At 39.2% G+C, this 14,885-nt stretch overlaps 1 protein-coding gene across 1 annotated transcript; it reads right to left on the bottom strand.

Annotated features, from left to right (window-relative positions):
- Positions 1–2,025: 2,025 nt before the first annotated feature.
- Positions 2,026–13,584, bottom strand: rab33a (RAB33A, member RAS oncogene family). The gene is made up of 5 exons (XM_026186529.1): positions 13,280–13,584; positions 10,856–11,395; positions 6,872–7,012; positions 4,508–4,588; positions 2,026–4,422 (listed from the first exon to the last, which is right to left on the bottom strand). The coding sequence occupies exons 2-5, from the start codon at positions 11,246–11,248 to the stop codon at positions 4,198–4,200; spliced, it is 840 nt and encodes a 279-aa protein (XP_026042314.1). The 5' UTR covers positions 11,249–11,395; positions 13,280–13,584; the 3' UTR covers positions 2,026–4,197.
- Between the last annotated feature and the right edge of the window lie 1,301 nt (positions 13,585–14,885).

The raw sequence follows: 14,885 nt of genomic DNA, 5'->3' as shown, positions 1-14,885 counted from the left end.
GAGCAACAAACAACATTCCTGTAGCAAGGTAGAAGCCGCAATCAGTTTTTGGCAGTGGCCTTTATGTATGCTTTATTTATGCAGTTAAAAAAATTATTGTTGACTTTAAAATATTCTCTTTTAAGCGTAATCTGGCCAAGAGGACAGCTGAAATTGCAACAAAGGCAAAAATAGTTCTGTAAAGATATTTTAAGTGGACAAAAGGGAGCTGATTGATTATAATGTAAGTACAATAACACAGTTACAAAGATACTTGAGAAACAGGTAATTTTTAAATTTTATATACAACCCATTTGTAATACCCATTCACCAAAGTCTATTTAGCAACATACATAACGATATTACACATAAAAAACACACGGAAACATTGGAAATCAGTTTTTGGCAGGCAATCACTTTTTGGCACAACACCGGCACTGGTTTTATTTTGTTGTATTTATCCGTGACACCTTAAAGACCAGTCCGTGAAAATATTGTCGGACACAAACCGTCCATGGCCCAAAAAAGGTTGGGGACCACTGCTGTAGATAGTAGATAGTACCAAAGACAAATGCTGTTTTAGATAATAAAGCGAAATAACAATTTGTATTATTGTATAAAACCAGAGAAATCCTAAATATTAAAAAATCATTAAAATATTCTTTAAATTAGTGAGAGTTTAGCTAATAATGAGCTGGCTAGCTAGCAAATAAGCTAGCGCTTTGATTTAAGCTACCACAGGCTAAGTTGTGTTAGCACTGCAAGTAGGTAATGTATAAAACCAATATCCTGATACTCTGTAGGACTGCAGCTAACTTTACTTTAGTTCTTAAGCGAAGAAAGACCACATTCATTTGACCATGATGCTAAAGCTAATACAGCTTCTTAAGGATTTAAAAGATAACAAAAACATGTTTTCTAAAAAAAAAAGAAAAAAAAAGAACCTAATTCACTTAAAACAGTAAATCAAATAATGAACTGTGATGATAAACTAACTTGTTTAATTTTGGCTTGTTCAAGCTGTCCATCGATGTTTGTGTGTTCTTATGGATATATATGAATGATATATGCTTCAAAGTGAATTCGATATTTATTATTTTCCACATACAGACGTTTTGCAGATAAACAATAATACCAGACTAAATATCAAAATGCAAAGGCAACCCTTCAAGAGCAAACATGGGTTATTACAAATGACACAAATCAACTGCAAAAAAGTACAAATATATTAGAAAACACACTGGAGATATAGAGAAAAGGGAACGCAAGCATATATTTGCAACTCTTCGACCTGGAAAAATGCACATTTTGCAGTTTTAAATGGTTAAATCTGCACGTTTGTTAAGCGATGTTACATTTTCTAGTAAATGACATAAACTGCTGAATAATTTCATAAACAGTGATATATATGTTTGGTTGATGACAGTGAAAACAACCTAACTATAGCTTCATTTCCTTTTCTATTCATTTGAAACCATGTTAACAGAAATGCAGACACATTTTTCTTTTTTCCACAATGTGTTTTTCTGCTCATTAGTCTAGTTCAGTCAATCCAATTGACAGTCAAACCCACTGATGGACAAAGCTGTCGATGTTAATGTATTAAAATTTAAAGGGTGAACAATTCATTTTACATTTTATGTCCTGGGATACCGCTCCATCAATCCTGAACGTAGTGGTTTCCCCAGCTGTGGCTGAGGCGCACCTGTGGATGCCATTTATGGAGATTAAAAACAAATAAACAAACAAACAAAAGAAGTCACAGATTAGCCCATATAAGGAGAATGAACAGAGCTCTTCCTGATGTTTTACAGTAATGTCATTTGATTCACTTGTGACAGCTGTTCGATCCTGCTGTTAGAACTGTGCAAAAGTCTTGAGCCGGCCCTCATTTTTTAATATTTTGGTAGGAATATGGGTGTAGCAATTTCTTGAAAGGTGCACACATACACGGAAATACATTAACTAAGATGATCCCACACTGCTTCAGGAATGTTGAAGTCTGGGCTCTGGGGAGGCCAATCCACGACTGTGTGTTTTTCTAATCATTTCTAATTTTATGGCATTGACAGTGTGTTTGGATCATTGTCATGCTCAAACATGAAAAGGTCAGTTGCCAAGCAGCGTTTTCCAGATGGTCTTGCACGGTGGGCCCATTTCTCCTGGCCTCCGCTGTGCCTGCTGACAGTGAGTTACACCAGAAATGTTACATTTGGATTCATTGGTCAATAAGACCTGTCTCTACTGATTTTTATTACAGCTTTTGTGTAATTTGGCACATTTTAGTCCCTGTTTCCTTTCTTTAGGAAGCTTCTTGACAGCTGCCTTTCCACTGAAACCATTTCTGATGAGGCTTTGGCAAACAGTCAGTGGATCAACTGAAAATCCTGTGTTGGGTCTTTGGTCGATTTTGCCTATTTCTTAAGCAAATGACTTTCAGATATCTGCTGTAGAGCTTTTAAGGCCTGCCACTTCTCCTGTCCTCTATTCATCCATTTGCCTCATATTTTTTAAGGGCAGACTGCACACCATGCTGAAATAGCACTTTATTTTATTGCTATGAAATGACTAGGACTATTTTATAACTATTTGTGGCTGAAGACTTTTGCACCGTTCGTAAAATCTGTATGAAAGATCACCAAAACATGGCACACCTCAGGCAGAAGCTCTCTGGATTTGCACAGTGTTCAGATTCAGTCTGTGAATAATTTAATCAGGACATCAGACTGGCAGCTTGGAGGGAACGCCGCTCTTAAATGCTCGCTGATCTGATTTTTCTACATATGGCATCCAGATACATTAATAGAATCACACAAGAGTAGGCTACAGTGGTAAAATATGCTAAGTGTGCTACTATATCAAACTGACATACATCACAGTTGGGATGTTGGATGGTTTCTTGTGACACAGAGGCTTCATTGCTTAAACACTGATTTATGTACAGTGTGTTCCTTCACCCACAGCCTACATGGGAGCTTCCTCGGTGCAAAGCAAGCTGCCTCTCTGTGTGCAGGAAATATTAAATATGGCTTTCTACAGTGTCTCACGCTGCCAGTTTCACCAGTGACTCGAATAATCCAGGCTTAAGGGTTCAGCAGCACAAAGGCCTCTCCATCACCTACACAGGGTTCACAGTTTTCTCTCCTGCATTTTCAGAGACTGGAGGCAGTGAAGCTTCATCTAAGGCAGCTAGAAGGCCTCTAGCTTGAAAAATACCTATTAGAGCATTGATGCTGCATAACAGGAGAGAGCCAGGCAGCTATTTTAAAGACTTGATGTTTTTGAATTTACATCCAGTGGCAAAGCTGGCTTAGGCCACTGGGACAACATGGAGAAGATACATTTACATGAGGAGTGGATGAGAAACAAGAGCCTTGCCTCCCCTTTGTAGGAGAGTGCCTTTCACCTGCATAAGGGTAAAAGGATCTCACAGCTTCTAAATCAATAGCTGACATGCTCTCTGGCAACCTATATTTGGCCCATTTGCAGGAAACCTTCTCGTCAGGTCTTCCTCTGTAGATCCTGCAATCTGTCATCTTCTCCATTCATTTAAATCTCACAATGATTTTAAGTCCTTCATTTGAGGGCTTTTGATATCAGGCAACATAAATGTAAGGAGGGGGGAGACGATAAAAGTCTAATATTTCTCAACAAAAGAAGAATCTGTTGAATGCTTTTTCAAATCCTTGAAACATCTTTGCTGTTTTTGCCTCGGGTCATTAAAACTAATTTAGAGCCAGCTGTTTAGCTTTTAAGGCGGTAGAAATGGTGCAATCACAACAAGGGTGAAATGTGACAAATATGAAGCTCTGACAGCAAAAAACCGCCAGTAAAATAAGCTGCTGCGGTTAATAATGACCTTGGAAAACACCGAGCTAGGGCTGGTTTCAGATTACTCAGATTGTGTATATATGTGCAAATAAGTGGAAGAATTTCTAAACTATACTGTAGTTGAAAAGGCAGCTTCATCTTATTTCTGAATTGTTAACAGATGCATCACTCCCAGGATGTTGGTGATTTTTCAGTCCTTTGCACAAGCTTTAAGCCCCTCTACCGTCCACCTCGTAGTGTCAGCTTTAACACCCCCATCCTTCTCCTAAACTACAAATTTAAACGACTCTTGTCTTTCGCCCTATCATCCCTTTTCCTCTTCCTTCTTCAAATGTAGAGAAACTCTTCTCTCCTCCCTTCCATTATTCCTCCCGCTCCTCCTTTTCCTCAACAAGGACAAGTACTCTTTGTCTCAGTCTCTTGTGTGAGTCGCACTCGCCCATCCTCTCTCTCCACGTCTCTGTAGAGCAGAGACTTCTGAGCCTTCAGACGGCAGGCCAAGGACATAAAGATCGAGTTGACGTTCTGACTTTCTCTCGGGTCCTTTGCCGACGTCTCGAATAGCAGCATGTTGTGGGCGTCGGCGAACTTCAGCGCCATGTTGGAGGGCACCTGGGAAAGCACAAGTGATCAGTTGTTAAGTGGATGATGAATAAACCCTGAAGTCACGCTGCGATCCTCGGCGGCGCACACAAACCTGTATTTGGTCCACAAGGTCGCACTTGTTCCCCACCAGGACTCGAGGTACTGATGCCGACACCCGATGACCATTGCACTCCTGGAAAGTGAAAAGCATATTGCTTTATAAACTTTGGCTGTGTGTCTGTAAAACCATGTAGAGTACAACATAGACATTTGGTCTCTTGGCTGTGAAAACAAAAGAAGGACTTTTTCACATTTAAAATACATCCATGTCATCGCACTGGTGCCAGGATGTGCGAGAAGTCCCCGTTCCCACCATTCAGTGTAAATAAATGACACTATAGAATAATATATAAATAATCACGTGTAATTAAAAAACCTTATATATTAAATTATATTGAATAAGATATTACATTATATATAATTTACAAATTATTTTACTGCTGCTAAAAATTACCCACAGTATATCTACTGATAATACTTAGAATATCAGGACTTCACAGTGAGCTGTACTGAAGGGATAACAACAAGCTGGAAAGCATCTGTTATGCAAAACCACTGATATAAATATCGTGTATAAAAAAAAAAACCCACAATTTTTTTTCTAGCAAATGCTGACAGAACTACACTAAATTAAAAAGGGAGTGTTGGCTATAAATTATTTCCATTTTAGACATTCCAACAAATTGCTGTGGCAGGAAAACAGGTTACTGCACATTAACCATGACTCACTTTCACTGAGAGGAGACCCTGGAAGTTGTGCCAGTGAGACACAGAGCTAAACAGAGCTTGTATTAACACTTAGAAATGTCTTTGGCTTTACAACATCCCACAAAATTACTCTACTTGTGTGAATTTTACACTTGCAGTGCCGCCATGCCACTGCCACATTAGTCTTTAAAGGGCTGCAAATGCTAGTCAAAATGAGCTTAAACAGGAGCTTAGGTTCATTTTACTGTCCTTGTTCGGGGGTAGTAGGGGCCACATTGTCAGTAGTGCAAATAATGAACATTATTATAGCAGTGTCAGTTTGCTGTTACACATTGAAATGATTTTGGCCAGTGTGTATAACAACAGCAGTTGTAACATTGTCACACATGTAAACATAGATCTGTATTGTCACTGTTACTACTGTTTCAGATCTCCCCAGACTATAAGGCAAAAAGAAAGTGCAGCTTTATGGTTTCACACAGCAAAATCTCCAGTGTTAAATTAACACTGGAGAGTGTCTATATGAGTCCACACCTCTGAGTATTAAATACAACACTGTTGAGTGTTAAATTAACACTTTTGACAGTGTTATATGTTTAAAAGTAACTTAGTCAGGTTTGAAGATTAACAATGGCTAACACTGAGCAGTGCTGATTTTCTAACACTGGAATATTTCTAACATTTTGAGTTATTTTCCAGTGTTAGAAAATCAGCACTGCTCAGTGTTAGCCATTGTTAATCTTCAAAACTGACTAGGTTACTTTTAAACATATAACACTGTCAAAAGTGTTAATTTAACACTCAACAGTGTTGTATTTAACACTCAGAGGTGTGGACCCATATATACCCTCTCCAGTGTTAATTTAACACTGGAGATTTTGCTGTGTAGATTTTTACATTAAAATTACTAATAATAAAGAGAAAAGATACAAACATATATAAGCTGTAAGGTGCAATTTAAGGTGCAGTGTAATCAGTGGTAGTGCACATTGAGTAAGCACTGTTTATAATGGGTAATTAAGGGAAACCTGAAAAAAGAAGAGAAGGGAGAAACACCCTTCCACCATGTTGAGTGTTGACATTGTATATAGTTTGTCCACTAGAGGGCGCTCTGCAACTTATTGTCAAGAGGGAAAAATATTGGCCGACATATGGAATACTGGCTTTTGAAATCATCAAATATTGGTCTTAAAAATGCGATATTGGTTGGATGACCATCTCTAGTGACGTTATCACTGATTCTTGTGTTTACTTTCAGATGACTGTAGTTGCATTTCAGTTTTACAACTTATGTCTTGGTTCAAGTCTTGATTGTTATTAATAGTTGAGACTTAGACTCAGAGAAAGAGAACTGCTGTGTAGAAAATCTGACTGCACATGATTTGACTTTCCCATTTGTTTTTTTCCTTCTTCCCTTTTCAGATTTGGTGAATGGCTGGTAAAAGTACGCATTTTTGGATTCATCTGCCTCCTGTGTCGTCAAACTCCAGAGTCCAAACAGCACCAGACTCTGACAGCACCAAACCACATCTGGTGATGGAAACAGCACAGTGTCAAACGGTGACTAATAAACAGTCTTGGGGGTAGGAGGGAACACTGAACAATGCTCAGAGTCCTTATGGTACCAAAGGGGGATCATTACATAGCGGCTGTAAGTCAGCCTCCTCTGTTGTTCACTGACAAGTGATTTTTACAATGTAATGCCAACCTCTATCCAAGTCTGTAGGTTGCGGAAGGAAGCCATCTTGGTAACATCATATACAAAGACCACAGCATGAACATTGCGGTAGTAGTGCTCCACCATGGATTTACGAAAGCGCTCCTGGCCTGCTGTGTCCCATACCTGCACCTGTAGAGACAGACGACTTAGGTTTATATACAAATTACAGAGACAACCGATCATTACACATAGAGACAGCACTGACAGAAGTGGAAAATATAAATGGTATTCTCTTAGAATATCCAGCAGATCATGAAATATAAGACAATTTTAATATCAGAAGTAACAGCAACAGCTTTTTTGTTGCATACAATTACTTGAGATAAAATTGTACAAATGAAATAACAATGAATATGAATTAGGCTGCAATGAGTTGTCTAAGCTTGCAACTTTGCAAATCAGAACATTGCCACGTGAGCAGGAAACAGTGCAAATATATTCCTAGCTACAGGGTCTCAGGAGAGCATGGTTCTACAGTACAGTGCGTTTTTCTGCTTGATCATTAACAGCAGGTTCAGCCAATATCTACAGTATGTATCCTAAAATAATGTAATGTGGGTTAGAAGCAAGTGTCAATCTCTGGGCCTTGAAAAACAAAACTCGAAAAGCCCAGAATCTGCATTTCATCAAAACAAACACTTCCTGCTGGCTCCACAGGTGTGTCAAGACTAGATTTAAATGTCCAGCTTTACAGCAGACATAAGCATAATTACATAATTAAGTACAAAATATGGTTTTATTCTCTTTAGCGCAATTACTTTTCCATAATAAGTGTATATATGTTAAAATGCAAGACTTCACCCACTATTACCTAGACCTATAGACGTCTACAGAAAACAGCTTTCTGTAAACACTATCTTGAAGACTTTATGGGCTCAGTGACTTGTTTGAGTCATATTGAATAAAAAATGAAGTCTGTTTTGTAAATCCTGTTCATACTATCCTTCAAAGTGGAGTATTACCTGAGGTATGCAGGAATAAATGAGCACGCATTTTCGTAGTAAGACCCACCTTGGTTTTGTTTGAAAATGCTCAAGGCTTTAAAATGAGACTGCAAACAATGAGACAGCAAACAACAACATGAAGTCAGAGTAGCTATGTCTAACTTTTGTACTACGTTTGTACTTAAAGACACTCCAATGAGTCAGCTCTTTATTTTTCCAGTTTGTTTATTTCTTTATTTCTTCTATTCATTTTAAACTTTTACCAAAATTAGCATCCTTTACCTTTCTAACCATGTGAGCTAGCTAGACTAGCTAGAATGCTATGTTAGTGCTAGCATTAGCTGAAAACTATTCTAGTTCCAGCTAGAACTAGAATATCATAAACAAAATGATTATGATAGATTTCAAAAATATAAAATATCTGCTGCCAATATACCAAATTTGAGGCTTCAAAAGAGAATTGATCAAATCATTAAGTGTTCTTTAACATATTATGTTTTCAAACAAAATTAGGGTATTCAAGCTAGTTAGCCAAGTTCATCAAATGTTTAGAATGTTGTTCACTACCCCCAGTCAACAGGGGAGCAAAAGAGAAGTATTTAGCCCCAGCACTGTACCATACCACTGCTTAATGAAGTAATTTTTAATAATTACTGATTTCAGATTTAGCCTTACTAAGGCCATTAGGATGAATCGGAGGTCAGAATTTATTTTCACTAATGCACAAAAACGGTTTTGTTTTTTTTCTGTCTGATCAGTAGCACTTTGTATATCAGCAGGGAGTTCTCCCAACACTTAGCACAGGCCTGCAGTGTAAAAAGGGCCAGAGAATTATCTGCTATTACCATTTGAAAGGACTAGCGCAGCTATTTATCATTAGAGGCAGAACACTGCATCAGAGCCAACCATAACATCAAAGCTCAGCGTTTCGAACGCGTGGCCCTCATGATTTGATAAGTTGAGAAAATTGCATCCTATTTAAACTGATTACAAATGGACATTATGAAAGTGAATATAAGAGATACGGCATTATGTATGCACTCAGAGGGAACGTCAGTTTAAAAAGAAACGCTGAATATGTAAATAGCATTGTTTTCATCAATTTGAAATAAGCGTCAAAAGCTACGAAACATATTTTTTCAGGTTATCTCATGCCCTCGTGAGAATCAATGACATTATTTTGACACATCAGTCTGCTTTTCTTTTTATAGTCCTACGCAGGTTTATGCCGTTTGAAGTTGTAAATTTGTATTTTACTTATATTTACCAGCCAGAGGAATAGAAAGCATGGGAGCTGCACAGTTTAATCCCTCTGTACTTAATCCTCTGAATTTTAATGATATATTAGTCTCTTATATCAAAGGTACAAGTGAAATTTTGACTTGTATGACAACATTTTTTCCCCACTTCTACAGAATGGCCTAGTTTTTACTTCAGCAATGGAAGAGTTCACTTTTACATAAAAAGGCAGGATTTTACATTGACATCTTGGCTCTGGTGCTGAAGGCAAACTTGTGGGGAGCTCACTGAAGGGCAAATTCTCTTTACAGCATCTTCTTTAAGATAAATGTTGGCAGCTTCCTGTCTTTGAATTATCCAATCAGAAACTGCTGCCATCTTGACAAGGTCTCTGTTGAAATAGAGCTCGTCAATATCAGTGGGATTACCAGTTGAACAGAAAAATGAATGTAAAAACAAAACAATAGATGGGCCTGTTTTGATCACTCTTTAAGTATTTTAAAGACATATAGATCCATCTTTAGGGGGAGTCATAGCTGTCTCCTCTTACAGCTGCTTATGCAAATGGAGTTAATTACCAATGAGGATTAATCTTAATTTAATGTCCCATTTCCATGTACTCCACCAGCAGTAACCAGCTCAGAGAGCAGCAACAAGAAAGCAGATATTTTCACAGTCTCACAACAATGACTGTACAGTGTGGCAGGTGTGTCTGGGGAGCATTTGGATGATTCAGATACAATGACCTAATACTACGTAATGCGACTGTGCAACTGTGTTTGTGAGTCAGCACTGGGGGAACCTGGAGTATGCACACAGAATAATCCACTGAGAGAAAGCAGGGAGGGGAGCACACAAAGGTAAGCTTCACTGACATCACAGCGTCTGGTCTGAGTGACCAGCCAAGGTGTGAGTCAGGAATCACAGTTAAAGAAACGACGAACCAGATGAGTAAGCAAATTATTAACCTTTCATATTCATGCTAAAATCTTGAACCTGTTTTTACACTGTGGTCTGATGTTGGTTTTGTTACGTCTGCCAGTACGCATTGCTCCAGAAATGATCTTCAAAGTCATTACATTTTAATTTCACAATCAGGGCACATGACAGTGTGGCCTACATTTACGATGCTGCTGTCTTTACTTTGTGACTACAATAACAGCCCAGCTAAGGGGCTTGCCTCACACGTGCAAACACGGGAATGTGGTTATTTTTGTTGATTGAACAGCTTAATTGTTGCAATCACCTTGTAGACCTGCTTTATATTATACATGTAAATGAATGGCTTGCACGTGCTGAAGGTGGACAAGCGCATATTTATAGATTCTGCAGCACCACAGTCAGATTTTGATGTTTTGTTTTTCATTTAGAGTTTTAATATTCTCTTAAGAAATGTTGCATTCATAGTCAGATTTGTAAAAATATATTCATTTCTGTTTATGTTTCAAACTCGAAATCCACAAAAAGCCTACTGAGCCATACAATAGAATTCATTAGAGGCTACCTTTATCTTCCTGTGGCCTGTTACTGACTACAGAGCATGTGGCGGCAAAGAAAAAAGGGAGTTGTAGTTCTTTAGAATGTACTAAAAATATGTTTTTTTAAATGTTACATTTCTCCAGAGATATTCTAAAATGTTGCCCATCCTTTGAGAGTGTGAGGATAAAATGAAAGAAACGGCCCCCTTTGTGTCCACTGGCAGCTGATCAGCTCAGCCGAGAGGAGGAGGAAGGGTGTAGGAGTGAGGGAACACCACTGATCAGCATCCAGCTCCTCTGCTGCCTGTTACCTTGATAGTCTCCCCTTCGATCTCCACCACCTTCTCCCTGAAATCCACGCCGATGGTGGCCTCGGTCTTATCGGGGAAGCTGCCCCCCGTGAAGCGGAAGGTGAGGCAGGTCTTCCCCACGTTGGAGTCCCCGATGACGATGATCTTAAAGATCCGCGTCTGGATGCTCAGCTCCAGGGAGGAGGTGCTCAGATCCACGGAGGACGTGATGCTCGGGGCGGCATCGTTGCTGCTGCTGCTGGCTCGGCTCCGGCTGGCTCTGTGTAAATCCATGGATGATGTTAGGATCGTCACATTGTCATCCGCTCGGTGTTTTCTACCGATTGCTCTTCCACAACCACCTCCTCCGCCGCCCGGAGCTCGGGTCTCCTCCTCCGGGCTATCGTTGGTCATTATACCGGAGGAGGCGATGCGGAAATCGGGGTGCGTGTGTCGAGAAGAGTATTGATAGACGGGAGAAGGGAGGGGAAAGGAGAAAAGAAGGAGGAGACGAGGGAGGCAACAATACCAACGATGCTCCTTTCAGCAGCTGACTGTGGCCTTAAAGGGAGAAGAATACAATAAAAAAAAAATCAATTGACTAATAATAATAATAATAATAATAATTTATGAATAATAAAAATAATTGACAATTCAATGAAATGCAGTTTAAAAAGTTGTAAATGAGCACTTGCCTCATGGTGCTTTATATTGCAATGTAAGACCCTACAGTAATACAGAGAAAACCCCAACAATCAGATGACCCCCTGTGAACAAGCGCTTTGGTGACAGTGGGAGGGAAAACTCCTTTAAAAGGAAGAAACCTCAGAACCAGGCTTGGGGAGCGGCAGCCCTGAGTGGTAATGACTAATGCACCATATTATAGAAACATAGGATATTTAAATTTAAATTTACTGAACTGCATCATTATAACCACAAAACATTGTAACATTGATGCCACAAAGGCCATTAAATATAATCAGCTGATAGCCTAAATTCAGCCAGCTCATGTTACCAGACCCAAAGAGCAATCTCACCTCCAGACTTCTAATTTTATCTCTTCTTTCTGAAATCTGTCGAGTACCTAAAAAATACCCAAACTGTTATAAAGACATGTGAAAAAAGACTCATGCCAAGCAGGGCACCTACACATCACTAGAAACACTATTTAGTCATAGTCAAACCTAATTATTGTGATATTATTTATTTATAACGTAATCATATTGTAATACTAGGATTGGAAGTTAATATAAATTACACCAGGGCCACAGGGCTTTGTCATGGTCAACAGTTCATCTCTTTACGTTCACCTTGTGTTTACAGTTCATGAGCAGAACTCTCTATTAGCTTGTTTTTCATCCACTGTCATTAGTCATAATTACTTCCTTCTAGATTCAAGATAGTATAAAGATTACAGTTTAAAATGTGATGCACTTAAAGTACTGAAGTAAACAGAAGGTTTTTCTATAATTCAAGCATTTCCTTTCAGGGTGTAACAGAGAAAGAAAGTGAAAGATTTTCTCACACTGTCTGTCGTCACATGAGCTGATCGGCTTGTCACACTGTCACATTCCATAAACCAAGAAGTTCATAATGCAAAGGATTGCAGTGTTCCCAGATTCCTCGCTCGATTTAAGTGAACAAAAAGAAAGAGCAATACAGAGAACAACCGTTTTAAGATAACATAAAGTTTTCTGTCTGCGAGTGAAACAGCTTAATGCTAATGAAGGCTGTCACAACATGAGATTGTCATGAGGCGATTCTCTAAGGCACTCCAATTCATGTTAACACAGCCACAGATGGTGACAGTCAGTACACTCCATGAGGAGTTAGCCACAGAAGGTAACTGCTGACAGGACTGGCTGTTCACAGAGTGCTAAATTGAAGAATATGAACTGAAAGTTGGCAGGAAGGGAAAATCAGGCTGGTGTCAGTGCATCAAGAGCCACCGTGCACAGATTTCTTCAGCAAATTCCTAAAACAAAGCCCTCTTGAAACAGCGACATCAGTAACATCTTACAGGGAATAAGCTGAACTGTTGTTCAGTGGTCCAGGGTCCTCTTTTCACATGAAAAGTAACTTTGCATTTCATTTAGAAATTTAGAAGGTGTTTGAAACCTGTCGTCACGTGTCTGCAGTCTCTGATAATTTGAGGTGCCACACCAGCCGCTGTCATCCACTGTGTTTTATCGAGTCCAAAGTCAATGCAACGATCATCCTGGAGATTTTACAGCATTTCATGGACCAAAGTTGTAGACCAACCAGTCATGCCACAGTACACAGCACAAGTTTTCCTCAGCTCCCAGTCTCCTGGATTATTATTATTATTATTTTAAAGTTTAGTTATTTTTGTTGCAGTTGAGATAAAAAAAAAAGTCTGATGCATAACAGCTGATGCTTTGAAACGAAGAAACAGAAGGAAGAGACAGAGTCTGTTTCACTCACCGTCTGAAACGATGCTGTACAAGAAGCTGCAGCACGTTTGAGCTGCTGTGTTTCCATCTTGACTCAACGCAGCAGAAGTGACAGCTGAGAAACACGCAGCCTTGTTCACGTGTATGCACACTCACTGTTTGCTGATATCAGACTGAAATGCAGACAGAATCACCAAACACTTGTTTTTCTTGCACAGACAAACAGGCGTGCCACTCTCTGTTTGAACAAATCCGTTAAGACACAGACGCAGTCTCTTCCTCACAGACGTGCACATTTTCTCTCTCTCAAAGAGACAAACATAATCCTTTTCTTACACGCACACGCACACACGCAAAAAAAAAAAAAAGTCACTCCCAGTGTCAAACAATCCCAACGTTTCTGTCTGACAAAGCTCCCCTTCATCCTCAGAAAAAGGCCTGTTTGTCTGAAAGCGATGCTCAGTGGGACATTCACATTCTAGTGAGCCCAGTGAAATATAGCACACATTTGGATACATGTATACAAACAAAATAATACCCCAGTGTTACAAAAATAACATGTAGTTATCCATAGATGACTTTTTATGATTACTCAGTCTAAGTTGTTTTCCTCTCTCACTAAAACTTCAGGAGGAAAAAAAAGAAGGAAAATAACAGTTAATACATGTGAAATTCTGTCCTCTGCAGCTTTGAAATTTCAGCCTCAGTTTCCACATCTATGGCATCAAATTAAGTTCAAACTTGAAGCTTTGTTACACATACCATTATTGTCCTATATGTGTCTTTAGGTGGCACAACCAGCCTTTAGCCGGACTCCAGTCCTCCATGTCCTCAAGTTTTGTCGTGTCACTCATGAGCAGCGCAGTTAGTGAGGGTGAGTGTGAATGCAGTGCTTACTCTGAGCTGTGACAGTTACATGTGATTTTATAATTCTCTGTCAGATCAATGACACCATAACACTAATCCCATTTTAACCCTACGCTGCATCCTTTGACTTAACCTGATGCACCTCGAGAAATGTAACTACACGTCTGGTCGACGGTTACCACGATGACTTGAATGTTGTGGAAGGTTGCAGTGTAGAAATTAAAGGAGTTTCTGGTTACAATGTCAGTTAGGACATAGATTTCTTTCCACAGAAGTCTAAATCAAGCTTTATTTTCAGAAGCGGAGGCCACTGGTTTGTTCGTCCACAGGTAAAGAGATCATTGGAGAGTGTGGGATTATAATATTATTCTATGCCATGTTAGACCCCTAATTAAAGATTGTAAATTATTATGTAGTTTTAGTTTGCATTATTCTCCTGAATTAGAAGAAGGTGATAACTATTACATTTGTTAAACTGATTTGCATTACATTAGACTGCTGATTTATTGTGAATGAATGATATTGTTTTATGATGCATTATACTGCTGAGTTATAAGAAATACTGTTCGTAGAAAGTCATCGCCTTATTTGTCTGACTAGAAGAGAGCAGAACATACCGGAGAGGTTTTCTGCCCCATCTCAGCAGGAGCAGATAAACAGGGAGCCAAGGTCGTAGCCTAGGCGCCGTGTGAGAGAAAGAATGTGAATGTTTAGGCTTTTATGATTAGGTGGGGGCCACTAGAGGCTATAAGAGTTTGATCAATGCTCCA

This window comes from Astatotilapia calliptera, chromosome 2 (genome assembly GCF_900246225.1).
Source record: "Astatotilapia calliptera chromosome 2, fAstCal1.2, whole genome shotgun sequence".
NCBI classification, from domain to species: domain Eukaryota; kingdom Metazoa; phylum Chordata; class Actinopteri; order Cichliformes; family Cichlidae; genus Astatotilapia; species Astatotilapia calliptera.
Note: the sequence above shows the minus strand (reverse complement) of the source record. Positions and strands in the feature narration are given on the sequence as shown.

Coding starts and splice junctions, on each gene's coding strand:
- rab33a (XM_026186529.1), bottom strand. CDS start 11,248: ATGACCAACGATAGCCCGGAGGAGGAGACCCGAGCTCCGGGCGGCGGA. Junction 4,589..6,871: donor ACCTACAGACTTGGATAGAG/GTTGGCATTACA, acceptor TTCACTTTCCAG/GAGTGCAATGGTCATCGGGT. Junction 4,423..4,507: donor ACCTTGTGGACCAAATACAG/GTTTGTGTGCGC, acceptor GTGCTTTCCCAG/GTGCCCTCCAACATGGCGCT.